This window comes from Chiloscyllium punctatum, chromosome 12 (assembly GCF_047496795.1).
Source record: "Chiloscyllium punctatum isolate Juve2018m chromosome 12, sChiPun1.3, whole genome shotgun sequence".
Classification (NCBI taxonomy): Eukaryota; Metazoa; Chordata; class Chondrichthyes; order Orectolobiformes; family Hemiscylliidae; genus Chiloscyllium; species Chiloscyllium punctatum.
The window spans coordinates 253,264-279,350 of record NC_092750.1 but is presented as its reverse complement, the minus strand read 5'-3'; the positions used below and the strand labels follow the sequence as shown (position 1 = coordinate 279,350).

General features: G+C 43.2%; 1 protein-coding gene across 7 annotated transcripts in view; it reads left to right on the top strand.

The window, feature by feature from the left end:
• Positions 1–26,087, top strand: part of rft1 (RFT1 homolog) — a 112,053-nt gene that overhangs the window by 12,541 nt on the left and 73,425 nt on the right. For all 7 annotated transcript variants that reach the window (XR_011962005.1, XM_072581694.1, XM_072581696.1 and 4 more), the window contains 2 exons: positions 15,379–15,568; positions 24,915–25,016. Coding sequence is in view for 6 of the 7 variants with exons in the window: in XM_072581694.1 (XP_072437795.1) it covers positions 15,379–15,568; positions 24,915–25,016 (292 nt within the window). In the remaining variant the exon portion in view is untranslated. The remainder of the gene's footprint in view (positions 1–15,378; positions 15,569–24,914; positions 25,017–26,087) is intronic.

Genomic DNA, 26,087 nt, shown 5'->3' with positions numbered 1-26,087 from the left:
GACCTCGTGAACCTACGCTGCACTCCCTCAATAGCCAGAATGTCTTTCCTCAAATTTGGAGACCAGAACTGTACACAGTACTCCAGGTGTGGTCTCACCAGGGCCCTGTACAGCTGCAGAAGCACCTCTTTGCTTCTATACTCAATCCCTCTTGTTATGAAGGCCAGCATGCTATTAGCCTTCTTCACGACCTGCTGTACCTGCATGCTTGCCTTCATTGACTGGTGGACAAGAACACCCAGATCTCTCTGAACAGCCCCTTTACCTAATTTGATACCATTGAGGTAGTAATCTGCCTTCCTGTTCTTGCCACCAAAGTGGATAACCAGACATTTATCCACATTAAACTGCATCTGCCATGCATCTGCCCACTCACCTAACTTGTCCAGGTCACCCTGTAATCCCCTAACATCCTCATCACATTTCACCCTACCACCTAGCTTTGTGTCATCAGCAAATTTGCTAATGTTATTGCTGATACCATCTTCTATATCATTTACATATATTGTAAAAAGCTGCGGTCCCAGCACGGATCCCTGCGGTACCCCACTGGTCACTGCCTGCCATTTCGAAATGGAGCCGTTAATCACTACCCTTTGTTTCCTATTAGCCAACCAATTCTCTATCCAATCTAGTACTTTGCCCCCAATCCCGTGCGCCCTAATTTTACTCACTAACCTCTTGTGTGGGACTTTTATCAAAAGCTTTCTGAAAGTCCAGGTACACTACATCCACTGGATCTCCCTCGTCCATCTTCCGAGTTACATCCTCAAAAAATTCAAGAAGATTAGTCAAGCATGATTTCCCCTTCATAAATCCATGCTGACTCTGTCCTATCCTGTTACTATTATCCAGATGTGCCGTAATTTCATCCTTTATAATAGACTCCAGCATCTTTCCCACCACTGAGGTCAGACTAACTGGTCTATAATTTCCTGCTTTCTCCCGCCCACCCTTCTTAAAAAGTGGCACAACATTAGCCGCCCTCCAATCCTCAGGAACCAACCCCGATTCTATTGAACTCTGGAAAATAATCACCAGCGCATCCACGATTTCCCGAGCCACCTCCTTCAGTACCCTGGGATGCAGGCCATCAGGTCCCGGAGACTTATCAACCTTCAGACCTAACAGTCTCTCCAACACCAAATCCTGGCAAATAGAAATTCCCTTAAGTTCAGGTCCTTCAGCCACTGTTACCTCAGGGAGATTGCTTGTGTCTTCCTCAGTGAACACAGATCTGAAGTACCCATTTAATTCCTCTGCCATTTCTTCGTTCCCAGTAATATATTCCCCTGCTTCTGTCTTCAAGGGCCCAATTTTTGTCCTAACCATTTTTTTGCCTTGGACATACCTAAAAAGCTTTTACTATCCTCCTTTATATTCTTGGCCAGTTTACCTTCGTACCTCATTTTTTCTCTGCGTATTTCCTTCTTACTAATCCTCTGTTGTTCTTTAAAAGCTTCCCAGTCCTCCGTTTTCCCGCTTATCTTCGCTAAGTTATACTTTTTCTCTTTTAACCTTATATGTTTCTTTACTTCCCTTGTCAGCCACGGCTGCCCATGTCTCCTCCTGGGATCTTTCTTCCTTTTAGGAATGAACTGATCCTGCATCTTCTGCATTATACACAGAAATATCCGCCATTGTTCCTCCACGGTCTTCCCTGTTAAGGTATTAAACCATTGAACTTTGGCCAGTTGCTCCCTCATAGCTCCATATTTCCCTTTATTCAACTGAAATATTGTCACTTCAGATTGTACCCACTCCCTCTCAAATTGCAGATTGAAGCTTATTGTATTATGGTCACTACTTCCCAATGGCTCCTTCACTTCGAGGTCCCTGATCAATGACACTAAAATTGGTAGAGTTGCAGACAGTGAAGAGGATTGTCAAAGGATATAGCAGGATATAGATAGATTGCAGATTTGGGCAGAGAAATGGCAAATGCAGTTTATCCTGGACAAATGTAAGGTGATGCATTTTGGAAAATCAAATTCAGGTGTGACCTATACAATGAATGACTGAACCCTGAGGAGCATTGACATACAGAGGAATTTGGGCATACAGGACCACAGATTCTTGAAAGTAGCAACACAAGTGGATAAGGTGGCTAAAAAGGTATTTGGGATGCTTGCCTCCACTGGCCAGGGCAGCAAATGTCAAAGATAGAAAATTATATTGCAGCTGTATAAAATTTAGTTAGGCCAGGATTAGAATATTGCATACTGTTCTGGTTGTCACACTACCAGAAGGACATGGATGCTTTGAGAAGGTGCAGAGGAGGGTGACAAGGATATTGCCTGGAGGGTTTAGGTCTTAGAGGTTGGATAAACTTGGATTGGTTTCACTGGAAGCTTAAGGGTGGTCTGATCAAGGTCTATGAAATTATGAGAGGCACAGATAGGGTAGATAGCCAGAGGCTTTTTCCTAGGGTGGAAAGGTCAACTGCAAGATAGCGCAGGTTCAAGGTAAAAGGGGGAAGGTTTACGGGAGAAGTGTGGATAAAATATTTCACACAGAGGGTGGTGCGTGCACACTGCTAGTGGAAGTGGTGGAAACAGGTACATTTGCAGCATTTAAGGCATATCTTGATAGACCCATGAACGGGAGGCGAACAGTGGGATAGAAACTATGCATAGGCAGTAAGTCGTGGATCTAAATAAGGATTAGGAAATGGTGCAGGCTTGGTGGGTAGAAAGGGCCTGTTCCTGTGCTGTATTGTTCTTTGTACCTTATTTCAGTGTATCATAAAATTTCACATTTTATCCCAAGCACAGGAAGATCCAAAATAGCTTTTACTTTCATTTCTCAAGGTATCACTTATGTGGCCCAAAAAGTCTCATTTAATTTGGCAAATTCACCATTAACTAGATCTATAATCAAATTGCCTCTTTTGTAGCCAACCAGACAGTTCAAGGTAAAAACAATGACTGCAGATGCTGAAAATCAAATACTGGATTAGTGGTGCTGGAAGAGCACAGCAGTTCAGGCAGTATCCAACGAGCAGCGAAATCAACGTTTCGGGCAAAAGCCCTTCATCAGGAAGGGCTTTTGCCCGAAACGTTGATTTCGCTGCTCGTTGGATGCTGCCTGAACTGCTGTGCTCTTCCAGCACCACTAATCCAACCAGACAGTTCAGTCAAGCAGTAGAAGTGTTCTTCCCTTGTTTCGCTGAATACAATTGAGTTGTTGATATAAACCACCTAAGTTATATAGTACTTCAATTACTTTATTAGTTAATTATTGGAACATCATTGGTACATTTTTCATTCCAACTACATGACTTTTTATTAGTAAAGTCCATAACTGCTACAAAAGCTGGTATTTCTTTGGTTCTGTCAATCAATAGGACTTGCCAATTGACTTTTAGGTTACCAATTTTATTGATGAATTATGTGGGTCTGGTTCTTTCAAAGCAATTCTCCAATCTTGGAATAGGATACGAGTCTGGTTTTGTAACCACATTGATCTTGTCAATACAGAATGTTTGCGAACAGTTCGGTTTCTACAGCATCACAGTAGGTGAGCTTTGTTCATTAATATCGTTATCTATCATGAATTTATTCTTTTCCCTCACTTGAGGTAATTACTCTGGATTGAGTCTGTAAGGGTGTTGTTTATCGGTAATACATTCCCCCACATTAATGTAATGAACGTTTAATGCCCCCGAACCAGCCGGAACCATTACCACATCCAAGCAAAGCCCTGGACAATATGGGGGATGGTGGTATAGTGGTGAGCATAGCTGTCTTCCAAGCAGTTGACCCGGGTTCGATTCCCATCCATCACAGTTTTGTGGTTTGTAAACAACCTTTAGTGGGTGGCACGGTGGCACAGTGGTTAGCACTGTTGCCTTACAGTGCCTCAGGAATTGCCTCAATTCCTGCGTCAGACTGTGTGGAGTTTGTACGTTCTCCCCATGTCTGCATGGGTTTCCTCCGGGTGCTCCCGTTTCCTCCCGCAGTCCAGAGATGTGCAGGTCAGGTGAATTGGCCATGATAAATTGCCTGTAGTGTTAGATGAAGGGGTAAATGTAGGGGTATGGGTGGGTGGCAGGTCAGTGGGGATTTGTTGGGCCGAAGGGCCTGTTTCCATACTGTAAGTAATCTAATCTAATGGTGACTTTCCTGGCCAGTTCCCATAAAATTGATATATGATTTTGTAAAGTCCTTTGTAAATCATTTTGATAGTTTTATGGATGATAAAATGTTATGCCATCTAATGAGTTTTTGAGAAGATTTGTAGCTCAGATTGAGTTTCTGGACGTAGGTTTGCTTGCTGAGCTGGAAGGTTCGTTTTCAGACATTTCGTCACCATACTAGGTAACCTCTTCAATGTTTGAAAGCGAACCTTCCAGCTCAGCAAGCAAACCTACATACAGTATGCCATCTAATCTTTAAGTACCTCCATTGTATGTGATCTTATTACAGGAGCATCCATGTCTGACTTTTCATGGTCTGCTTCATTCTTTTATTAGGTAAAAACCACTCCCCACCACTTCCTCCGCTACATTGATGACTGCATTGGCACCACCTCGTGCTCCCGCGAGGAGGTTGAGCAATTCAACTTCATCAACACATTCCACCCTGACCTGATATTTACCTGGACCATCTCTGACATCTCCCTCCCCTTCCTGGACCTCTCCATCTCCATTAATGACGACCGACTTGACACTGACATTTTTTACAAACCCACCGACTCCCACAGCTACCTGGATTACACCTCTTCCCACCCTACCTCTTGCAAAAATGCCATCTCGTATTCACAATTCCTCCGCCTCCGCTGTATCTGCTCCCAGGAGGACCAGGTAAAAACAATGACTGCAGATGCTGGAAACCAGATTCTGGATTAGTGGTGTTGGAAGAGCACAGCAGTTCAGGCAGCATTCAAGGAGCTTCGAAATCGACGTTTCAGGCAAAAGCCCTTCATCAGGAATAAAGGCAGTGAGCCTAAAGCATGGAGAGATAAGCTAGAGGAGGGTGGGAGTGGGGAGAAAGTAGCATAGAGTAGAATGGGTGAGTGAGGGAGGGGATGAAGGTGATAGGTCAGGGAGGAGAGGGTGGAGTGGATAGGTAGAAAAGGAGATAGGCAGGTAGGACAAGTCCGGACAAGTCATGGGGACAGTGCTGAATTGGAAGTTTGGAACTAGGCTGAGGTGAGGGAAGGGGAAAATGAGGAAACTGTTGAAATCCACATCCTCCTCTAGCTTATCTCTCCACGCTTCAGGCTCTCTGCCTTTATTCCTGATACGTCGATTTTACTGCTCCTCGGATGCTGCCTGAACTGCAGTGCTCTTCCAGCACCACTAATCCAAATTCATTTTCTAATTGTTCTGACATTTTAATTTTAATTCCTGTTGGTCTGCTATTCTAAATACAGTTTTCTCCTGACTTTCATGCTTGTTGTAATATTTAGTTAGAATATTATAATGACACATTCACTGATCCTTTTTCCTCCTGTCTGGATTATTTTCTCCATAATTTCCATATTGAATTTCTTTTTGATTTGATAAGGTCCAGTGAACATTGTTTTTAATGGTTTCTCAGAGATAGGTAACAATACAAACACCTTGTCTCCAGCAACAAAATTTTGGCATTTTAATCTGCTCAAGTTTTCACTGTTTGTCGAGAACTCTTTTGAATGCTTCTTGGTCAATTCACGTACGTTGTTTAGTTTTCTCTGAAATTAAAAACCCAGACTGGAGTTATAATCTCTAAATTCTGGCATATCTTATTTTAAAAATCAATTTAAGTAGTACTCTCAACTCGTTGAGTATCACTCAAAAAGACTGAATGCTGTAGCCTCATTAAAAGCACCCCAAAAGCAAACAGTCATAGAATTAGAATTAACCTTTATTGTCACGTGTACTCAGAGTGCAGTGAAAATTTTATACATTGCCACTTACAGCCATCTCAGGTACAAAGGTACTCTAGGTACAGCTTGTTTAGTTACAGATCTTAGAGAATAGAGAAATAAAGTGTCCAGCATTGCAGAAATAAAAGTTTAGAACCACAGTCTTCCAACCCAGACCACACTGGCACCTAGCCTCCAATCTGCACTGGGTCTTGGCTCCAGACTGCGTCAGACTTCACCTGAGGATCATGAGGCTGGGAGATTGCTTCAGACTGCCATGTCAGTCCAGGAGGATGCCGGGCTTGGGACGCCGCTACGGGAAGACACTGCACCAGGCTGGGAGGTTGCCATTGTCATGCATGATATGGGAAGCTGCTATGCCAGGCTGGGAGATCCCATGCTGGGAGACTGCTATGCAAGGCTGGGAGGTTCCCAGTCATTGGAAGCCGGGAGTCATCACTAGAGGCTGGGAGAGAAGGAAAAAAAACACTAAGGGGGTGAAAAGAAAGGGAAGAAAAGAAGAGAAAGAGTGGAAGAGCTCCGGCTGGAGTGACCTAATCTGCCGCAATTTTACACCTAACAATGGAATTCCTTCATCCCAATACTGACCCTCCATAGCTGATTCCCAAATTCCCAGAGTCAACCACAATTCTGTGGGTCTGGAGTCACACGTAGGCTAGACCAGGTAAACATGACAGATTTCTTTCCCTAAGGGACATTAGTGAATGAGATAAGTTCTTATGATAATTGACAGTGATTCATGGTCATCATTAGGCTGTTTAATTCCAGATATGTACTGAATTCAAATGTCACCATCTGCCCAGTTCTGAAGAAGGGTTACACCTGAAACGTTGATTTCTCCACCTCCTGATGCTGCCTGGCTTGCTGTGCTCTTCCATCCTTCTGCTTGTTTGCCTTGGATTACAGCATCTGTAGTTTTTTTTGTCTTTAACCATCTGCCGTAGCACGATTCGAGCCCAGGTCCCCGGAGCATTACCTGGGTCTGTGGATTAACAGTCCAGTGATAATAACACTAGGCCATTGCCTCCCATCTTAATGCTATCTTTCCAATACCCCTAAAATTGTGCTGATAATTGGAAGATGCAAGTTGTTTTATTCCCAAACTTAACGTTTTCTTCTTCTCTTGTCGTAAAATCCCATAATCTAAACAAGCATCCATTAACTTTCCAGGAGGCTTCCAGCCTGCTCTCTGATATGCACTGATTTAAAGTCATAGTTCCAAGAAGACTGATCTAGTTAATTATTAAACCCCTTGAACACAAAATAGACCAACACCAAATGCCACAGATTTGAAATCCAAACATTCAAAAGAACGTGGTATTAATACAAATAAATTACATACCTTTCCTTAGCACAGAGCATGATGCCTGAAACACATTAGTAATGTGTTTGCTCTGATGGTGGGAGTCTGAATGCTGCACTTGCATGTGGTGAACTGTGTACATGGGTGGGGATCCAGGATGTAGGGAATTGAGCTGCTGTGCATTCCAAGTGTTAGGTTAAAGGTTGTAAAGGGTGAGGGGGAGGGAGGTGCATGAGGGTTGGATGGATGTGCAGAGATGAATGTAAATATGAGGACAGAAAGAGTGAGGGTTGATGATGAGGGTTCGAAAGTTCTTGTATGCAGAGTGGCAATAAGTCAATTAACAAATCTGTAATTGAAAGTGATAGTAACCATGAAATTATTAACGATTCTCACACAAAAACCATCTGGTTCACTAATGTCCTTTCAAAGAAAATCTGTCACTGTTACCTGGTTTGGCCTACATATGACTTCAGGCACATATCATTGTGATTAACTCTGAATAGCCTTTTAAAATGGCCAAACAAGACTGTTCAGTCAAGGGAAATTTGTGATGGGCAAAGTAAGGCCCACATTCAATGACAGAATAAAGAAAACAAAAGCTAAAATGGTGAGATATCAGAAACCCCAAAGTCTACTGTTTTGAAAGACTGTAAACTTATGGATCACATGGAATACAGGAAGAACTAGATATTTGGACAAAGAGCTGGCTTGAAGGTAGAAGACAGAGGTAGTGGTGGAGGGTTGCCTTTCAGACTGGAGGCCTTTGACCAGCAGTGTGCCACAAAGATTGGTGCTGCGTCCACTGTTTTTTGTCATTTATATAAATTATTTGGATGTGAACATAGGAGCTATGGTAAGTTTGCAGATGACACTGCAAAGGTGTAGTGGACAGCAAAGAAGGTTATCTCCGAGTACAGCGGGATGATCAGCTGGGGCAATGGGCTGAGGAGTGGCAGATGGAATTTAATTTACATAAGTGTGAGGTACTGCATTTTGGAAAGGCAAGTCAGGGCAGGACTTATGCACTTAGTGGTAAGGACCTGGAGAGTGTCGCTGAACAAAGAGACCTTGGACTGCAGGTTCATAGTCACTTGAAAGTGGAGTAGCACGTAGGTAAGATAGTGAAGAAGGCATTTGGTATGCTTTGCTTTATTGGTCAGAGCATCGAGTAAAGACACTGGGAGGTCATGTTACAGCTGTACAGGAAATTGGTTTGGCCATATTTGGAATATTGCGTGCAGTTCTGGTTTCCCACCAATCGGAAGGATGTTATGAAACTTGAAAGGGTTCAGGAAAGGTTTACAACAATGTTAACAGGAGTGAAGGGTTTGAGTGATAGGGAGAGGTTGAATAGGTGGGGCTGTTTTCCCTGGAGTGTCAGAAGTGGAGGAGTGAACTTTTAGAGGTTTATAATGTCATGAGAGGCATGGATTGGGTAAATAGACAAGGTATTTTCTCTGGGTGGCAATGCCTAGAACTAGAGGGCATAAACTTAGGGTGAGAGAGGAAAAAAATTAAAAGGACCTAAAGGGGCAACTTTTTCACACAGGGTGGTGAATGTATGGAATGAGCTGTTAGAGGAAGTGGTGGAATTTGGTACAATTACATTTAAAAAGGCATCTGGATGGGTATATGAATAGGAAGGATTTAGAGGGATATGGGCCAAGTTCTGCCAAATAGGACTAGATAGGACCATTTGCTAGACATGCACACGGACAGCAGTGAATTGAGGGGTGCGTAGGTTAGATTATTTTATTTTAGATTAGAAATAATCCTCAGCACAACATTGTGAGCCAAAGGGCGTGTTCTGTGCTGTACTTTTCTATGTTCTATGTCCTATTAGTTTGGGAATCTGGTCAGCATGGATGAGTTGGACTAAGGGTCTGTTTCTGTGCTGTGCATCTCTATGACTTCCTTGCTTTTATACTTTAACATCTATTTATAAACCCAAGAATCTTGTAAGCCTTCTTAACAACTATTTCAACATGTCTGGCCATCTTCAGAGAATTATGCATGTGAACCACAAGGTCTCTCTGCTCTTATATGCCCTTCAAAGTTGTACCGTTGAGCCTGTATCTATCAAAAACACATCGAGTTAGACCCCATCTACCACCCCTCCCTGAGAAAAACAGGAAATGACATCACAACAGAAAATGATGTCACCCCAGGAAATGACGTCACCAACCCAAGAAAACCCAAACATATAAATAGAATGCAGGAATTACCCACTGAAGAAGTTACTTAGTAGGGTGATGAAACTTCTGAAAATGAACCTTTCGATTCAGTGAGCAAACCTACATCCAGAACCTCAATCTGAGCTACAAATCTTCTCAAAACCCACTATTCTCCCTAGCTTAGTGTTATCTGCACATTTAGAGGTTTTGCACTCCATCTCCAAATCATTCATGTAAATTAGAAAAGGAAGGGTCCCAACATTGATCCCTGGGAAACATAACTTTCAACTTGTCTCCAATCTGAGAAATGCCCATCTATACCTACCCTCTGTTTCCTATTTTTTGTCAACTTTTAGTCCATTTGCCAAGGACACATCAGTCCCAAATATTTCTTAATTTGCTAACCAACCTTAAAACTTCGCCATATCAAATGCTTTCTGAAGTCCAAATATACAACATCTGCAGCACTATCCTCCATTCACTGCCTATGTTACCTTATCAGAGAACTCGATGAAATTTGTCAAGACAGGATCTGACCTTGACAAAGGCATGTTGACTGTCTAGTATTAACTTATTTTTCTCTAAGTGTATATTTACCTGATCCCATATTATGGTCTCCATCAGTTTTCACCCTATTAATGTCAATCTGATGGTTCTGTCATTTCCTGGGTTACGTTTGCCCTTTTCTAAACAACGGTGTCATATTTGGAAACTCCTGTCCCCCAGGACTAATCTATGTTCAGAGAACTTTGAAATCCTTTTTGTCAACGGCTCTGTGGACTGCTTCCTTAACTTTTTCAGCAATCTAGGATGTTTACAGTCAGGGCTGGTGACTTCTGTACATGGACTGTCACCAGCCTTTTTAGCACCTTTTACTTTTAATCACTATACTGCTCAGTTGCTCAACTCTCATGTTTCCAACTGGGCCATTGTCACCATTTTCTAATTTAGAAAAGACAGAAGCAAAGCACTAATTTAATACCTCAACCATACCCTTTGTTTCAGTGAGCAGTTTATCTTGCTTGTTCCTTATGGGCCACTCTATCCTTCACTAATCTTTTACTATCAATATGTTTGAAGAATGTTTTAGTGGAGCCTGCCACCCTTCCCTCATGCCTTCTCTTAGCCTTCCTTATTCCAGCCTTAGCCTCTCCTCTGTATTTGAGATACTCTTCCTAACTTCTGTTGCTATTTTTATTCCAGTATGCATCATATGCCTACTTCTCCTTCCTTACCTCCTCATCAATATCCTTAGACATTTAGGGTACTGTAGCATTGGGTACCTTGTATTTATTTCCCATGGGTATATACCTAACTTGCACCCTGTTCATCTTTTTTTTAAATACCCCCATTTTCAGCTATTATTTTATCCACCAAAATGCATTTCCAATCAACATGCTCCAGTTCAACTTTTTGACCCCTAAACTCTGCCCTTTTCAAGTCTGGGATCTTAGTCATTGACTAATTTTTACCTTTTTACAATTTGATATTATGATTGCTATTTCCAAAATGCTGCTCTGATATCTTCCACTTGACCTACCTTCTTTCCTATCAGCACAGCTCCCTGCCTGGTAGGATGGGAAATGTACTATTACAGAGAGTTCTTCTGCACACATTGCAAGAATTTCTCCCCTTCCTTGCTCCAAACACTAACTTTATTCCAGGCTACCCTAAGATATAATTGAAATCACCAGTTATCACAATCCAGCTTGTCCTGCAGATTTCCATAATCTGCCTACATATGGTCTCTTCTACTTCCACCCCACAATTTGGAAGGTTATAATAAATACCCAACAAGGTCACCACTCCTTTCCTGTTTCTCTCCTCCAACCATGTAGATTCTAATTCAGGAACTGCATCTCATTCAAGGGTAATAATACTAACTTTGACCAAGATTACTGCACTTCCTCTCTCTTAATCAACTCTGTGTCTACAAAAAAATTTATAACCTAGGATGTTAAATATCCAGTCCTGTTCAGGCTTGAGCCATGTTTCTGTCAATGCTACTTTGTATACCTCCCTAGAGCAGTTTCTGCTTCCAGTTCCCCAGTTTTGTTCATTGTACCCTTTGGAAGGTGACCACTTCTTTGTTCACTGTTAACACTTATGCCTTCCCTCACTTCTTTTTCCCTGTACCCTGTTTTGTCTCATTTGCCCTCTGCCTTACATTTTTAAATCTACCGGCACTATACGATTTATGCACTCAGCCAGGAGATCAGGTCTTTTTCTGTTCAGGTGAAACCCCTCTCTTCTGAACAACTTCCTCCTTTCCCAAAAGTGATCCAATTTTTTTCCAAAATCTAAACCTCTCCCTTCTACAACATCCCTCAACCATACATTTACCTCCCTGATCTGACTTGCCTAAATTGTGAAGCTCGTCACACACGTAGTATTTCTGAGATTACTACCTTGGGGATCCTGTGTTCCACCTACTCTCTCTAAAGCATGAAACTATGTCTGCATCTCCTCCAAGCATCTCCCTATGTTGTTGGTTCACACTTGAACTATAACTACTGGTTGCTTCCCTTTCTAGAAGTTTATCCAGCCCTACTGTTAATCCTTGCACCTGGTTTTAATGTACCATCACCATTGAATCATAGAAGTATCATAGGTTCCCTACAGTGTAGATTTGGTCCGTTGAAGTCTGCACCAACCCTCTGAAGAGCATTCCTCCATTTCCCTCCCTATCCTTCTGCCTCCCTCTACCCCCCCACCTTCCGACACTATTCACTTAACCCCTCATTTACCATGGCTAACCCACCTAGCCTGCATATCTTAAGATTGTGGGAGGAAACCCACATAAGCACAGGGAAGACATTGCAAACTCTATATAGGCAGTCACCCAAGGCTGGAATCAAAACCAGATCCCTGGCACTGTGAGGCGGCAGTGCTAACCACTGAACCACCTTGATAAGGGTCTCACAATCTGCGCTGCTCTTCTGCCATTGTTGCAATTATTTAGCCTATTGTATGTTGTACAGTATAATAAGTGTGCACTACAGTAAAATCTATAAAATCAAATTAAGACCAAAAAAAATCAATAAATGTCAAATTCTGAGCAGTTGTTGTTCACTGGACTCATTGTTTAAGAACTGTGAAGAGTTATAGAGTGATATAGCATGGAATTTATATTAGGCAGGAAATGGTGTTGGATGGACTGTTAGATCCGAAAGCTGATAAGTCCTCTGGACCTGGTGGTCTGCATCCCAGATTACTTAAGAAGGTGGCTCTAGAAATCGTAGACACATTGGTAATCATTTTCCAATGTTCAATCGATTCAGGATCAGTTCCTGCAGATTGGAGGGTGACTAATGTCCTCCCACTTTCAAGAAGGGAGGAAGAGAGAAAACAGGGAATTATAGACCGGTTAACCTGACATCAGTGGTGGGAAAGATGCTGGAGTCAATTATAAAAGATGAAATTATGACTCATTTGGATAGCAGTAACAGGATAGGTCAGAGCCAGCATGGATTTACAAAGGGAAAATTATGCTTGAATAATCTTCTTGAATCTTTTCAGGATGTAACTATGAAGATGGACAAGGGAGAACCAGTGGATGTAGTTTACCTGGACTTTCAGAAAGCCTTTGATAAAGTCCCAAATAGGAGATTAATGAGCAAAATTAGGGCACGTGGTATCGAGGGCAAAATACTGACTTGGATTGAAAATTGGCTGGCTGTCAGGAAGCAAAGAGTAGTGATAAACGGGTCCCTTTCGGAATGGCGGGCGGTGACCAGTGGTGTACCACAAGGTTCAGTGCTGGGACCGCAGCTGTTTACAATATACATTAATGATATAGATGAAGGTATTAAAAGTAATATTAGCAAATTTGCTGATGACACAAAGCTAGGTGGTAGGGTGAAATGTAAGGAGGATGTTATGAGAATACAGGGTGACTTGGACAGGCTAGGTGAGTGGACAGATGCATGGCAGATGCAGTTTAATGTGGATAAATGTGTGGTTATCCACTTTGGCAAGAACAGGAAGGCAGATTACTATCTAAATGGATTTTCCTGCTCCTCGGATGCTGCCTGACCTGCTGCACTTTTCCAGCATCACACTAATCTAGACTCTGATTTCCAGCATCTGCAGTCCTCACTTTTGCCTATTATCTGAATGGAGTCAAGTTAGGTAAAGGGGAAGTACAATGAGATCTAGGTATTCTTGTACATCAGTCAATGAAAGCAAGCATGCAGGTACAGCAGGCCATGAAGAAAGCTAATGGCATGCTGGCCTTCATAACAAGAGGAATTGAATATAGGAGCAAAGAAGTCCTTCTGGTGAGACCGCACCTAGAGTATTGTGTGCAGTTTTGGTCTCCAAATTTGAGGAAGGACATTCTGGCTATTGAGGAAGTGCAGCGTAGGTTCCGGAATGGCGGGACTATCATCTGTTGAAAGATTGGAGCAACTGGGATTGTATGTACTTGCGTTTAGAAGCATGAAGGGGATTGATTGAGGCGTATAAGATTATTAAAGAATTGGACACTCTGGAGGCAGGAAGCATTTTTCCACTGATGGGTGAATCCCAAACCAGAGGACACCGTTTTAAAATAAGGGGTAGGGCATTTAGAATAGAGTTGAAGAGAAACTTCTTCACCCAGAGAGTGGTGGATATATGGAATGTTCTGCCCCAGAAGGCAGTGGAGGTTAAGTCTCCGGTTACTTTCAAGAAAGAGATGGATAGAGCTCTTAAAGATAGTGGAACCAAGGGTTATGGAGATAAGGCTGGAACAGGATACTGATTGTAGATGATCAGCCATGATCATAATGAATGGTGGTGCTGGCTTGAAGGGCCGAATGGCCTACTCTTGCAGCTGTTATCTATTGGAAGCAGATCCTTCGGTCCAACTTGTCCATGCCAGCCAGATATCATAAACTGATCTAGTCCGTCTGCCCGCATTTGACTTATGTCCCTCTAAACCCTTTCTATTCATGTACCCATTCGGATGCCTTTTAATTTTTTTTGTACTCCCCTCCAAAGCCATCTCTGCTAGGTCACTCTCTGCATGTAAAAGGTGCTCCTCAGTTCCCTTTTAAATTCCCCTCCCCACCCCACCCCACCCCTCACCTTAAAGTTATGCCTTCTAGTTTTGGACTCCCCACCCTGGGAAAAAGCCCTTGGCTGTTCACCCTGCTTATAATCCTCAAGATTTTAAAAACCTCTATAAGCCTCTGACACTCCAGGGATTAAAAAGCCCCAGCCTATTTGGCCTCTCCCTATGTCTCAAATCCTCCAATCACAGCAACATCCTTGCAAATCTTTGCTGAATGCTTTCAAGTTTAATAACATGAGCAGGGAGACCAGAATTGAACACAGTGTTCAATGTCCTGTACAGCTGCAGCATGATGTCCCAACTCCTCTACTCAATGCACTGACCATTGAAGGCCAGTTAGCCAAATACCTTCTTCACCAACCTGTCCACCTGCAACTCCATTTTCAAATAATTATTTACCTGCATCAATGGGTCTCTTTGTTCAGCAACACTACCCAGCTCTAATGGTTCCTACAATTAGCTGTACAAGTCCTGCCCTGATTAGTCTTATCAAAATGCAACATTTCATATTTATTTAAATTAAACTCCATCTGCTACTCTTTGGCTTATTGGCCCATCTGATCGAGGTCCTGTTGTATTCTGAGATAACTTTCTTCACTGTCCGCTGCACCAACTTTGGTGTCATCTGCAAACTTATTGACCATACCTCCTATATTCACATCCAAATCATTTATATAAATGATGAAAAGCACTGGACCTAGCACCTAATCCTTGCAGGACACTGCTGGTCATAGGCCTCCAGTCCGAATACCAACCCTCTACCGCCATCATCCGTCTTCTACCTTGAAGCCAATTTTGTATCCAGTTGGCTAGCTCTGTTCTCCAGTTTATTTCACAAATTGAAATCATGTAAACTTCAGATTGGCGTAGAAATGAGGATCAGATCAATGAGGACCAAGAACTATTGTACCACCCTGAAGCAACCCATTGATAGTTAGTAGTAATGATTCTGTGCTTGCTCTTTATTTCAGTGTTCCACTTGGAGTGCTCTGGTCATTACTTTTGGGTTGGGTTTGGCTCCATTTAGTAACAACCCCAGACCCAGCTCTAATACCTCATTATGAAGTTGGCGTGGCAGCGTTCGGTCTCTCTGCTATAGTAGAACTCCTCTCTGAGCCGTTGTGGATCCTGGCACAGGTGCATATGTTGGTGAGGCTAAAGGTGAGTAGTTCATAAATTGTGACTGTCTTGTTGATCTTAAAAACTTTTGTTTCATGTTTTTATTTTTCCAAGATTCTCTTCCCCTGAAGTTGCTGGTCTTGAACCTGATTGGCTGACAGCTTGGTTGCTCTGCCCATGTGGCTGCTGGTTTTGTGTGGTGCTAGTCAGTGAGCATTGGCACTTTTCTACCCTGGGTGGCAGCACAACCAAGCCTGATCCTGCCTCACCTAATTTCTACATCTACAACGGTCTTTCAATAATGACAAAGTGCAGGAAACCTGGCTGATCTTTGTCAATTCAAACAAGCACTTCATAGCTGCACAGGCTATGGGTAATTTATGAGAACCATTGGTCAGTTGATCAGGATATCATTGTCTCAGGTTGGAGCTGGTTCTATATAAATTTACATGTAATTCATTTGCTTTCTCTACTTGTGGGTTGATATAATTATTTCCAAAGCAAACACACTGGTTATACAATAAGTTGGAGACTTGTACCTGGGAATGTTTCCCTTGCATTGTATTATGTAAGTTGGGTTAGGAGGTGGTGGGGGATTGATCAACTCCTTGACGACACGTCTCAGTTGGCTAGGAGTTGCAGTTCCCTGACCTGAGATAGAACATAAAACATAGAACATTACAGCGCAGTACAGGCCCTTTGGCTGTCGATATTGCGCCAACCTGTGAAACCAATCTGAAGCCCATCTAACCTACACTATTCCATTATCATTCATATATTCATCCAATGACCATTTAAATGCCCTTACAGTTGGTGAGTCCACTACTATTGCAAACAGGGCATTGCACTCCCTTACTACTCTGAGTAAAGAACCTACCTCTGATATCTATCACCCCTCAATTTAAAGCTATGTCCTCTTGTGCTATCCATCACCATCTGAGGAAAAAGGCAGTCACTGTCTTTCCTATCAAATCCTCTGATCATCTTGTATGTCTCTACCAAGTCACCTCTCAACCTTCTCTCTTATGAAAACAGTTTCAAGTTCCTCAACCTTTCCTCGTAAGACCATCCCTCCATACTAAGCAACATCCTGGTAAATCTCCTCTGCACCCTTTCCAATGCTTTCACAACTTTCCTAAAATGTGGCTACCAGAACTGTACGCAATACTTCCAAGTGCAGCTGCACCAGAGTTTTCTATAGCTGCAACATGATCTCATGGTTGGATTAGATTACTTACAGTGTGGAAACAGACCCTTCAGCCCAACAAGTCCACACTGACCCGCCGAAGCGCAACCCACCCAGACCCTTTTCCCTACATTTACCCTTTCGCGTAACACTACGGGCAATTTAGCATGGCCAATTCACCTAACCTGCACATTTTTGGCCTGTGGGATGAAACCGGAGGAAACTCACACAGACACTGGGAGAATGTGCAAACTCCACACAGTCACCCGAGGCTGGAATTGAACCCGGGTCTCTAGCGCTGTGAGGCAGCAGTGCTAACCACTGTGCCACCGTTCTGAAACTCAATCTTCTACCAATAAAAGACAACACACCATACGCCACCTTAACAACCCTATCAACCTGGGTGGCAACTTTCAGGGATCTATGCACATGGATACCAAGATAGAACATTACAGTGCAGTACAGGCTCTTCAGCCTTCGATGTTGCGCTGACTTGTGGAAACAATCTGAAGCCCATCTACCCTACACTGTTCCATTTTCATCCATTTGTTTATCCAAAGACCATTTAAATGCCCTTAAAGTTGCTGAGTTTACTGCTGTTGCAGGCAGTACGTTTCATGCTCCTAATATTCTCGGAATAAAGATATGTGGATGAGCAGAGATCTGTCTGTCAAGAATCTTATCATTAGCCCAGTACTCTGTATTCCTGTTACTCCTTCCAAAATGAATCACCTCACACTTTTCTGCATTAAATTCCATTTGCCACTTCTTATGGGTCACCACACGAGTCGGTTCTCTGGATAATTAATATCAAGAGAGTAAAAAGTACTGGAGAAATTCAAGGGACTAAAATTGGACAGTTCATACTGGCCTGTGTCCTATTATTCTAAAAGAGATATATACAGAGATGGAGTGTATACTTCCTTAGATTCTGAATTGGAACTCACAAATGTTAGCACTATTCAAAAAAGGAAGAGGACAATCTACAAAAAAGGTTGCTACTATCAGTCATCTTGAAAGTGTTGGAAATTGTTAAAAAGGAAGCAAGTCTTAAGAAGATTTGTAGCTCAAGTTGAGTTTCTGGATGTAGGTTTGCTCATTGAGCTGGAAGATTCATTTTCAGACATTTCTTCACCATACTAGGTAACATCTTCAGTGAGCCTCCGGACGAAGCATTGCTAATGATTCCTGCTTTCTATTTATATCTTTAGGTTAGTGATGTCATTTCCTGCGGTGATGTCATTTCCTTTAGTTATGTCATTTCCCGTTCTTTTTCTCAGGAGGTGGTTAATCGGGTCCAAGTCAATGTGTTTATTGATAGAGTTCCGGTTGGAATGCCATGCTTCTAGGAATTCTCGTGTGTGTCTCTCTGTTTGGCTTGTCCTAGGATGGATGTGTTGTCCCAGTAGAAGTGGTGTCCTTCCTCATTTGTATGTAGGGATATTAGTGAGGGAAGGTCATGTCGTTTTGTGGCTAGTTGATGTTTATAAAGAAGTCTTAACAGTGCACTTAGTAAAGCGTAGTATTATTAGAACAAGTCAGCATCCATTTTTGGGGGTGACATTGGCATAATGACAGTGTTACTGAATTAGTCATTTCAAGGGTCTGGGGACGCAAGTTTGAATTCCACCAAGCAGATGGTAGAATTTAAATTTGATTAATATATTTCAAAAGGAAAGCTAGTCTCAGGAATCTATCACTTATTATTGGAGAAAAGCCATCTGGTTCAGTACTGTTCTTTTAGTGAATGAAGTCTACTGTTCTTAGGTAATCTGGCCCACGTGACTCAGACTACTAGTGTAGATAACCGTCTTCTGAAATAGCCAAGAAATCCACATAGTTCCATGAAAAATAGGAATGGGCAACATGTTGTTTCCCACATTCTATGAAAGAATAAGGAAGAGGATTCCTGTTTGACCAAGTTATTAGATATTTTTGCTTTATTCTTTTTGTGGGACAGACAACATGTGCTGCACGTCCTTAGTTGCTCTTGAAGTAAATGGCTTTTTTCGCCCCTTCAGAGGATAATTAAGACTCAACCATATTGCTGTGGGTCTGAAGTTGTAAGTACAGCAATCAGTGGCAGCTGTCATTGTCACCATTACTGAGACTTGCTTTCAAATCCAGTTATATTGATTCAGTTTAAATTCTACCAGTTGCCCTAATGATATTTTTGTTACCACTGCATTAGACTGCATTTCTCTCTTATGAGTAAAATGACATTAGCACTATGGTATCTATAGCACGTGGCTGTGGTTTGGAAACAGAAGTGAGGAAAACAAAGATAGAAATGAAAGAAGGATATAAAGAACAAAGAAAAACAAAGAAAATTTAAAGCCCAGGTACAGGCCCTTCCGCCCTCCAAGTCTGAGCCGGTCCAAATCCACTGTCTAAATCTGTCGCCCAATTCCTAAGCATCTGTATTCCTCTGCTCCCCGCCTACTCGTGCATCTGTCCAGTCGTATCTTAAATTAATCTACCGTGCCTGCCTCTACTACCTCTACTGACAACTCGTTCCAGGCACCTACCACCCTCTGTGTAAAGTATATAATACAGAAGATAATAGGTGGGCAGGCAGGATCTCCTACAAACCTGTAAAATTCTAACAGGATTAGACCAGGCAGATGAGGAAGGAGGTTTACGATGAGTAGGGAGTCCAGAAACAGGAGTCACAATCTAAAGTTATGGTGTTGGCCTTTTAGGACAGAGGTGAGGAGGAATTTCTTCACCCAGAGAGTGGTGCGCCTGGAGAATTCTCTGCCACAGGAAATTGTTGAGGCCAAAATAGAAAAGACTTTGAAGAAAGATGTAGGTATAGTTCTTAAATGATCAAAGGATCGGGGAGAAAGTGGCAAAAGGGTACAGAGTTGGATGCAGTCATGATCATGTTAAATAGTGGAGCAGGCTCGTAGGGCCAAAAGGCATATTCCTGCTCCTATGTTCGATGTTTCCATGATTCTTTTTCAGTTTTAAAGGAGACTCCCATTTCCAATATCAATGACCTTCCTTCCATCAAAAGGTCACAAAAAGAAATGTTCACTGATATTCAGCACCATTTGTGATTCTTTTGATAGTGGAGCAGTCCATATCTATAGAATGGTAAATAGTGCGGTGAAGAAGGCATATGGCGTACTGGCTTTTATTGGTAGAGGAATTGAGTTCCGGAGTTCTGAGGTCATGTTGCAGTTGTATAAGACTCTGGTGCGGCCGCATCTGGAGTATTGTGTGCAGTTTTGGTTGCCATACTATAGGAAGGATGTGGAGGCACTGGAACAGAGGTGCAGAAGAGGTTTACCAGAATGTTGCCTGGTATGGTAGGAAGATCGTATGAGGAAAGGCTGAGGCACTTGGGGCTGTTTTCATTGGAGAAAAGAAGGTTTAGGGGTGACTTGATAGAGGTGTACAAGATGATTAAGGGTTTAGATAGGGTTGACCATGAGAACTTTTTCCACGTATGGAGTCAGCTGTTACGAGGGAGCATAGCTTTAAATTAAGGGGTGGTAGATATAGGACAGATGTTAAGGGTAGATTCTTTACTCAGCGAGTCGTGAGTTCATGGAATGCCCTGCCAGTAGCAGTGGTGGACTCTCCCTCTTTATGGGCATTTAAACGGGCATTGGATAGGCATATGGAGGATAGTGGGCTAGTGTAGGTTAGGTTAGGGAACTGGAGCTGGAGTTGGATGAACTTCGGATCATTCGGGAGGCAGAGGGGGTCATAGATCGGAGCTATAGGGAAGTAGTAACTCCAAAGATGGCAGATAGATGGGCGACAGTGAGGGGGACTGGGAGGAAGCAGCCAGTGCAGGGACCCCCTGTGGTCGTTCCCCTCAAGAACAAGTATACCGTTTTGGATACTTGTGGGGGGGACGACTTACCAGGGGTAAGTAACGGGGCTCAGGCCTCTGGCACGGAGCCTGTCCCCGCTACTCAGAAGGGAAGGGTGGAGAAGAGCAGAGCAATAATAATTGGGGACTCGATAGTTCGGGGCACAGATAGGCGGTTTTGTGGGAACGAGAGAGACTCACGTTTGGTATGTTGCCTCCCAGGTGCAAGGGTACGTGATGTCTCTGATCGTGTTTTCCGGGTCCTTAAGGGGGAGGGGGAGCAGCCTGAAGTCGTGGTCCATATTGGCACCAATGACATAGGTAGGAGAGCTGAGGATGTTAGACAGGCTTTTAGGGAGCTAGGTTGGAAGCTCAGAGTTAGAACGAACAGAGTTGTTGTCTCTGGTTTGTTACCCGTGCCACGTGATAGAGAGTCGAGGAATAGGGAGAGAGAAGAGTTAAATGCGTGGCTACAGGGATGGTGCAGGAGGGAGGGATTTCGGTATTTGGATAACTGGGGTTCTTTCTGGGGAAGGTGGGACCTCTATAGACAGGATGGTCTGCACCTGAACCTGAGGGGCACCAGTATCCTTGGGGGGAGGTTTGCTAGTGCTCTTGGGGGGGGTTTAAACTAACTCTGCAGGGGCATGGGAACCCAGACTGTAACTTTAGGGTGCAGGACCTGGAGTGTAGGGAGGGTAGGAATATGGTATCAATCTTAAAGGATCGTGCCTGTAAACAGAAGAGTGGCTTGAAGTGTGTATACTTTAATGCCAGAAGTATACGAAATAAGGTAGGTGAACTCGCAGCGTGGGTTGGTACCTGGGACTTCGATGTTGTGGCTATTACGGAGACATGGCTAGATCAGGGACAGGATTGGCTGTTGCAGGTTCCAGGGTTTAAATGTTTTAGTAGGGTCAGAGGTGGGGGTAAAAGAGGGGGGGGTGTGGCTTTGCTTGTCAAAGATAGTATTACAGCGGTGGAAAGGAAGATGGATGAAGATTTGCCATCTGAGGTAGTTTGGGTTGAGGTTAGGAATAGGAGAGGTGAGGTCACCCTGTTAGGAGTCTTTTACAGGCCTCCTAATAGTCCTAGAATCGTTGAAGAAAGGATTGCGAAGATGATTCAGGAGAAGAGTGACAGTAATAGGGTGATTGTTATGGGAGACTTTAACTTTCCTGATATTGATTGGGAAAGCTATAGCTCAAGTTCGTTAGATGGGTCAGTGTTTGTGCAATGTGTGCAGGAGAGTTTCCTGACACAATATGTAGATAAGCCAACTAGAGGTGAGGCCATACTGGATTTGGTTCTGGGTAACGAACCAGGCCAGGTATTAGAACTAGAGGTAGGTGAGCACTTTGGGGACAGTGACCACAATTCGGTGATTTTTAGTCTCGTGATGGGGAGGGATAAGTGTGTACTACAGGGCAAGAGTTATAGCTGGGGGCAGGGAAATTATGATGCGTTGAGGCATGACTTAGGAGGTGTGGATTGGAAAAGTAGATTCCAAGGCAAGAGCGTAATTGATATGTGGAACTTGTTCAAGGAGCAACTATTGAGTGTCCTTGATAAGTACGTACCTATCAGGCAGGGAGGAAAGGGTCGTGTGAGGGAGCCGTGGTTTAATAAGGAGTTGGAATCTCTTGTTAAATGGAAGAGGGCGGCCTTTGTAAAGATGAGGCGTGAAGATTCAATAGGGGCAATTGAGAGTTATAAGGTAGCCCGGAAGGACCTGAAGAGAGAGCTAAGAGCAGCAAGGAGGGGACATGAAAGGTCCTTAGTTGGTAGGATTAGGGAAAACCCTAAGGCTTTCTATAGGTATGTTAGGAATAAAAGAATGACTAGGGAAGGAATAGGTCCAATCAAGGATAGTAATGGGAAGTTGCGTGTGGAGGCTGAAGAGATTGGGGAGGCGCTGAATGAATACTTTTCATCAGTATTCACTCAGGAACAGGACATTGTTGTCGATATGAATACTGAGGCACGAATAAGTAGAATGGATGGCTTTGAGATATGTAGAGAAGAGGTGTTGGAAATTCTGGCAAGGGTGAAAATAGATAAGTCCCCTGGGCCTGATGGCATTTATCCTAGGATTCTCTGGGAAGCAAGGGAGGAGATTGCAGAGCCATTGGCCTTGATTTTTGTGTCCTCTTTGTTGACAGGAGTAGTGCCAGAGGACTGGAGGCTAGCAAACGTGGTTCCCTTGTTCAAGAAGGGGAGTAGGGATAATCCTAGTAACTATAGGCCAGTGAGTCTCACTTCTGTTGTGGGCAAAGTCTTAGAGAGAATTGTAAGGGATAGGATTTATGCACATCTGGATAAGAATGATGTGATCAAGGATAGTCAGCATGGTTTTGTGAAGGGCAGGTCGTGCCTCACAAACCTTATTGAATTCTTTGAGAAGGTGACTAAGGAGGTAGATGAGGGGAAAGCGGTAGATGTGGTATATATGGATTTTAGTAAGGCGTTTGATAAGGTCCCCCATGGTAGGCTACTGCAGAAAATACAGAGATATGGCATTGAGGGTGAGTTGGAGGTTTGGATTAGGAATTGGCTCTCTGGAAGAAGACAGAGGGTAGTAGTTGATGGCAAAGGTTCATCTTGGAGTGCCGTCACTAGTGGTGTTCCGCAAGGATCTGTTTTTGGACCATTGCTGTTTGTCATTTTTATAAATGACCTGGAGGAAGGGTTAGAAGGTTGGGTGAGCAAGTTTGCGGATGATACGAAAGTCGGAGGAGTTGTAGACAGTGAGGAAGGATATGGCAGGTTACAGCGGGATATAGAGAAGCTGCAGAGCTGGGCAGAAAGGTGGCAAATGGAGTTCAATGTAGCTAAGTGTGAGGTGATTCACTTTGGTAAGAGTAATAAAAAGATGGATTACTGGGCTAATGGTAGACTACTTGGTAGTGTGGAAGAGCAGAGGGATCTTGGTGTCCATGTACACAGATCTCTGAAAGTTGCCACCCAGGTAAATAGTGCAGTGAAGAAGGCATATGGCGTACTGGCTTTTATTGGTAGAGGAATTGAGTTCCGGAGTCCTGAGGTCATGCTGCAGTTGTATAAGACTCTGGTGCGGCCGCATCTGGAATATTGTGTGCAGTTTTGGTCGCCATACTATAGGAAGGATGTGGAGGCACTGGAACGGGTGCAGAGGAAGTTTACCAGGATGTTGCCTGGTATGGTAGGAAAATCCTATGAGGAAAGGCTGAGGCACTTGGGGTTGTTTTCATTGGAGAAAAGAAGGTTTAGGGGTGATTTGATAGAGGTGTACAAGATGATTAGGGGGTTAGATAGGGTTGACAGTGAGAACCTTTTTCCACGTATGGAGTCAGCTGTTACGAGGGAGCATAGCTTTAAATTAAGGGGTGGTAGATATAGGACAGATGTTAAGGGTAGATTCTTTACTCAGCGAGTCGTGAGTTCATGGAATGCCCTGCCAGTAGCAGTGGTGGACTCTCCCTCTTTATGGGCATTTAAACGGGCATTGGATAGGCATATGGAGGATAGTGGGCTAGTGTAGGTTAGGTGGGCTTGGATCAGCGCAACATCGAGGGCCGAAGGGCCTGTACTGCGCTGTATTTTTCTATGTTCTATGTTCTAATTCTTACAGTGTGGAAGCAAGCTATCCGACCCCACCACCTACCCTTCCTCTGTAACCTTGCATATCCCATGGCCACCCACCCTACACATCCTTTGAGAGTGTGAGCAATTTAGCATGGCCGTTCCACCTAACCTGCAGGAGGAAACTGAAGAACGTAAAGTTGCTCATGGCTGAAATCAAACCCGCGTTCCCTGGTGCTGTGAGGCAGCAGTGCTAACTACTGAGCCACTGTGTCGCCCCTATATTGAGCAAGACCTGGAGAATATGCAGGTTTGGGCTGATAAGTGGCAAATAATATTTGCATGACACCGGTGCCCGTGAATGATCATTTCCAGCAAAAGTACCTATTGGCTTTTGATAGTCAATGGCATCATCATCTCTGAGTCCCCCACTATTCTGGCATGGATAGTGCATTGGCTAACTGGCAGAAGGCAGAAAGTGGGGATTAAAGGGTCTTTTATCAGGATGGTAGCTGGTGACATTTTGTTCCGCAGGTGTCATTGTTGCAGAATTATGCATTAATGATCTGGACAATATCCACATCCTGAGAGCAAGTAAAAGATAAGGTTTGGGATAAGGCTCTGTCTTAGTGTTTTGCACTTCCTCTGGCCTGGGGAGGAAGTCAGTATCTGTGGTCTGTGGATCCTCAGGTATTAGAGGGAAGGGTAAATTTCTGTGGTTTGTGGATCTTCGGGTCTGGGGAGGGGGGAGGGGTCAGTGTCTGTAATTTCTTGGTTTTCATGCTTTGTCTGTACTTCTGTTTCTCACTTTGCAGGTGATTGCTGAGAGTCTTGCTATTGTTGCAAAGTGTGTGCTGACTGTTCTGTGTGTCACAATCGTACCGCACTGGGGTCTCTACATCTTCTCTGTGGCTCAGGTGGGTTTTTAAATTGAGTCTAAGTATACAGATCACTGAAACCAGAATGAGTTAAAAGAAAGCTGTTTGGGTAGACTGTTACTTACCCATGATAGTATGATAAGCTTGCCCCACGATTAAAGCGTTTGCCTCAAGGCCAATGTTTCGATGAACAGAATGCTCATTAATGTGGTACTGTTGTAGACAGTAACCAACAGTTAGTTTCACACACCCTGCTCTTCCCCATAGCACATCAAGTGTTTCCCTTCCAGAGTGTGATGGAGCATTATGACAATATCATTGAAGTAGTAATACTGAGGTCTAAGCTAATTCTCTGGGTACATGGGTTCAAATCCCACCGTGACAGGTGGTGTAATTTGAATTTAATTAATAAGTTTAGAATGGCCACTAGATTAATTTCAGAAATTAGGGATTTGTTTTATGAAGAGACATTAAGCGGTTTAGGCCTATATTTTCTGGACTTTAGAAAATTGAGAGAAGATTGAATTGAGGTTGACAAAATAGGTGTATAAGGGATGTTTCTTCACGTGGCGCCGTCTGGAACAAGAGGCCATAGGTTTGGGATAAGAAATTGCTTGTCTCAGAAGATCGTGAATCTGTGGAATTCACTCCCCCAGAGTGAGTGGACAGTGAGACATTGGATACATTTGAGGAGATAGACAGACAGACAAATTTGAATTTTTAATTAGCAATGGATTGAATGGTTATAGAGAGCAGACAGGAAAGTGATGTTGAAGCAAAGATGCAATCATCCATGATTGATCTGAATGTCAGAGCAAGCTGGAGGTGCTGAATGTCTACTCCTGCTCCTAGCTCTTAGATTCTAAATCTGGAATTGAAAGGTAATTTAGTCATGGTGACAATGAAACAAATGCCAATCATAATAGAAACCCATCTGATTTGCTAATGATCTTCAGGGAAGGAATTCTGTCATACTTACATGGTCTGGCCTACGTGAGACTTCAGACCCATAGGGATGTGATTAACTCTTAACTGTCCTTGAATTCAGTTCAAGGGAGCAGGCAACAAATGACAGCAATGCCCAATCCCATGAAAGAATAAAATAATTTA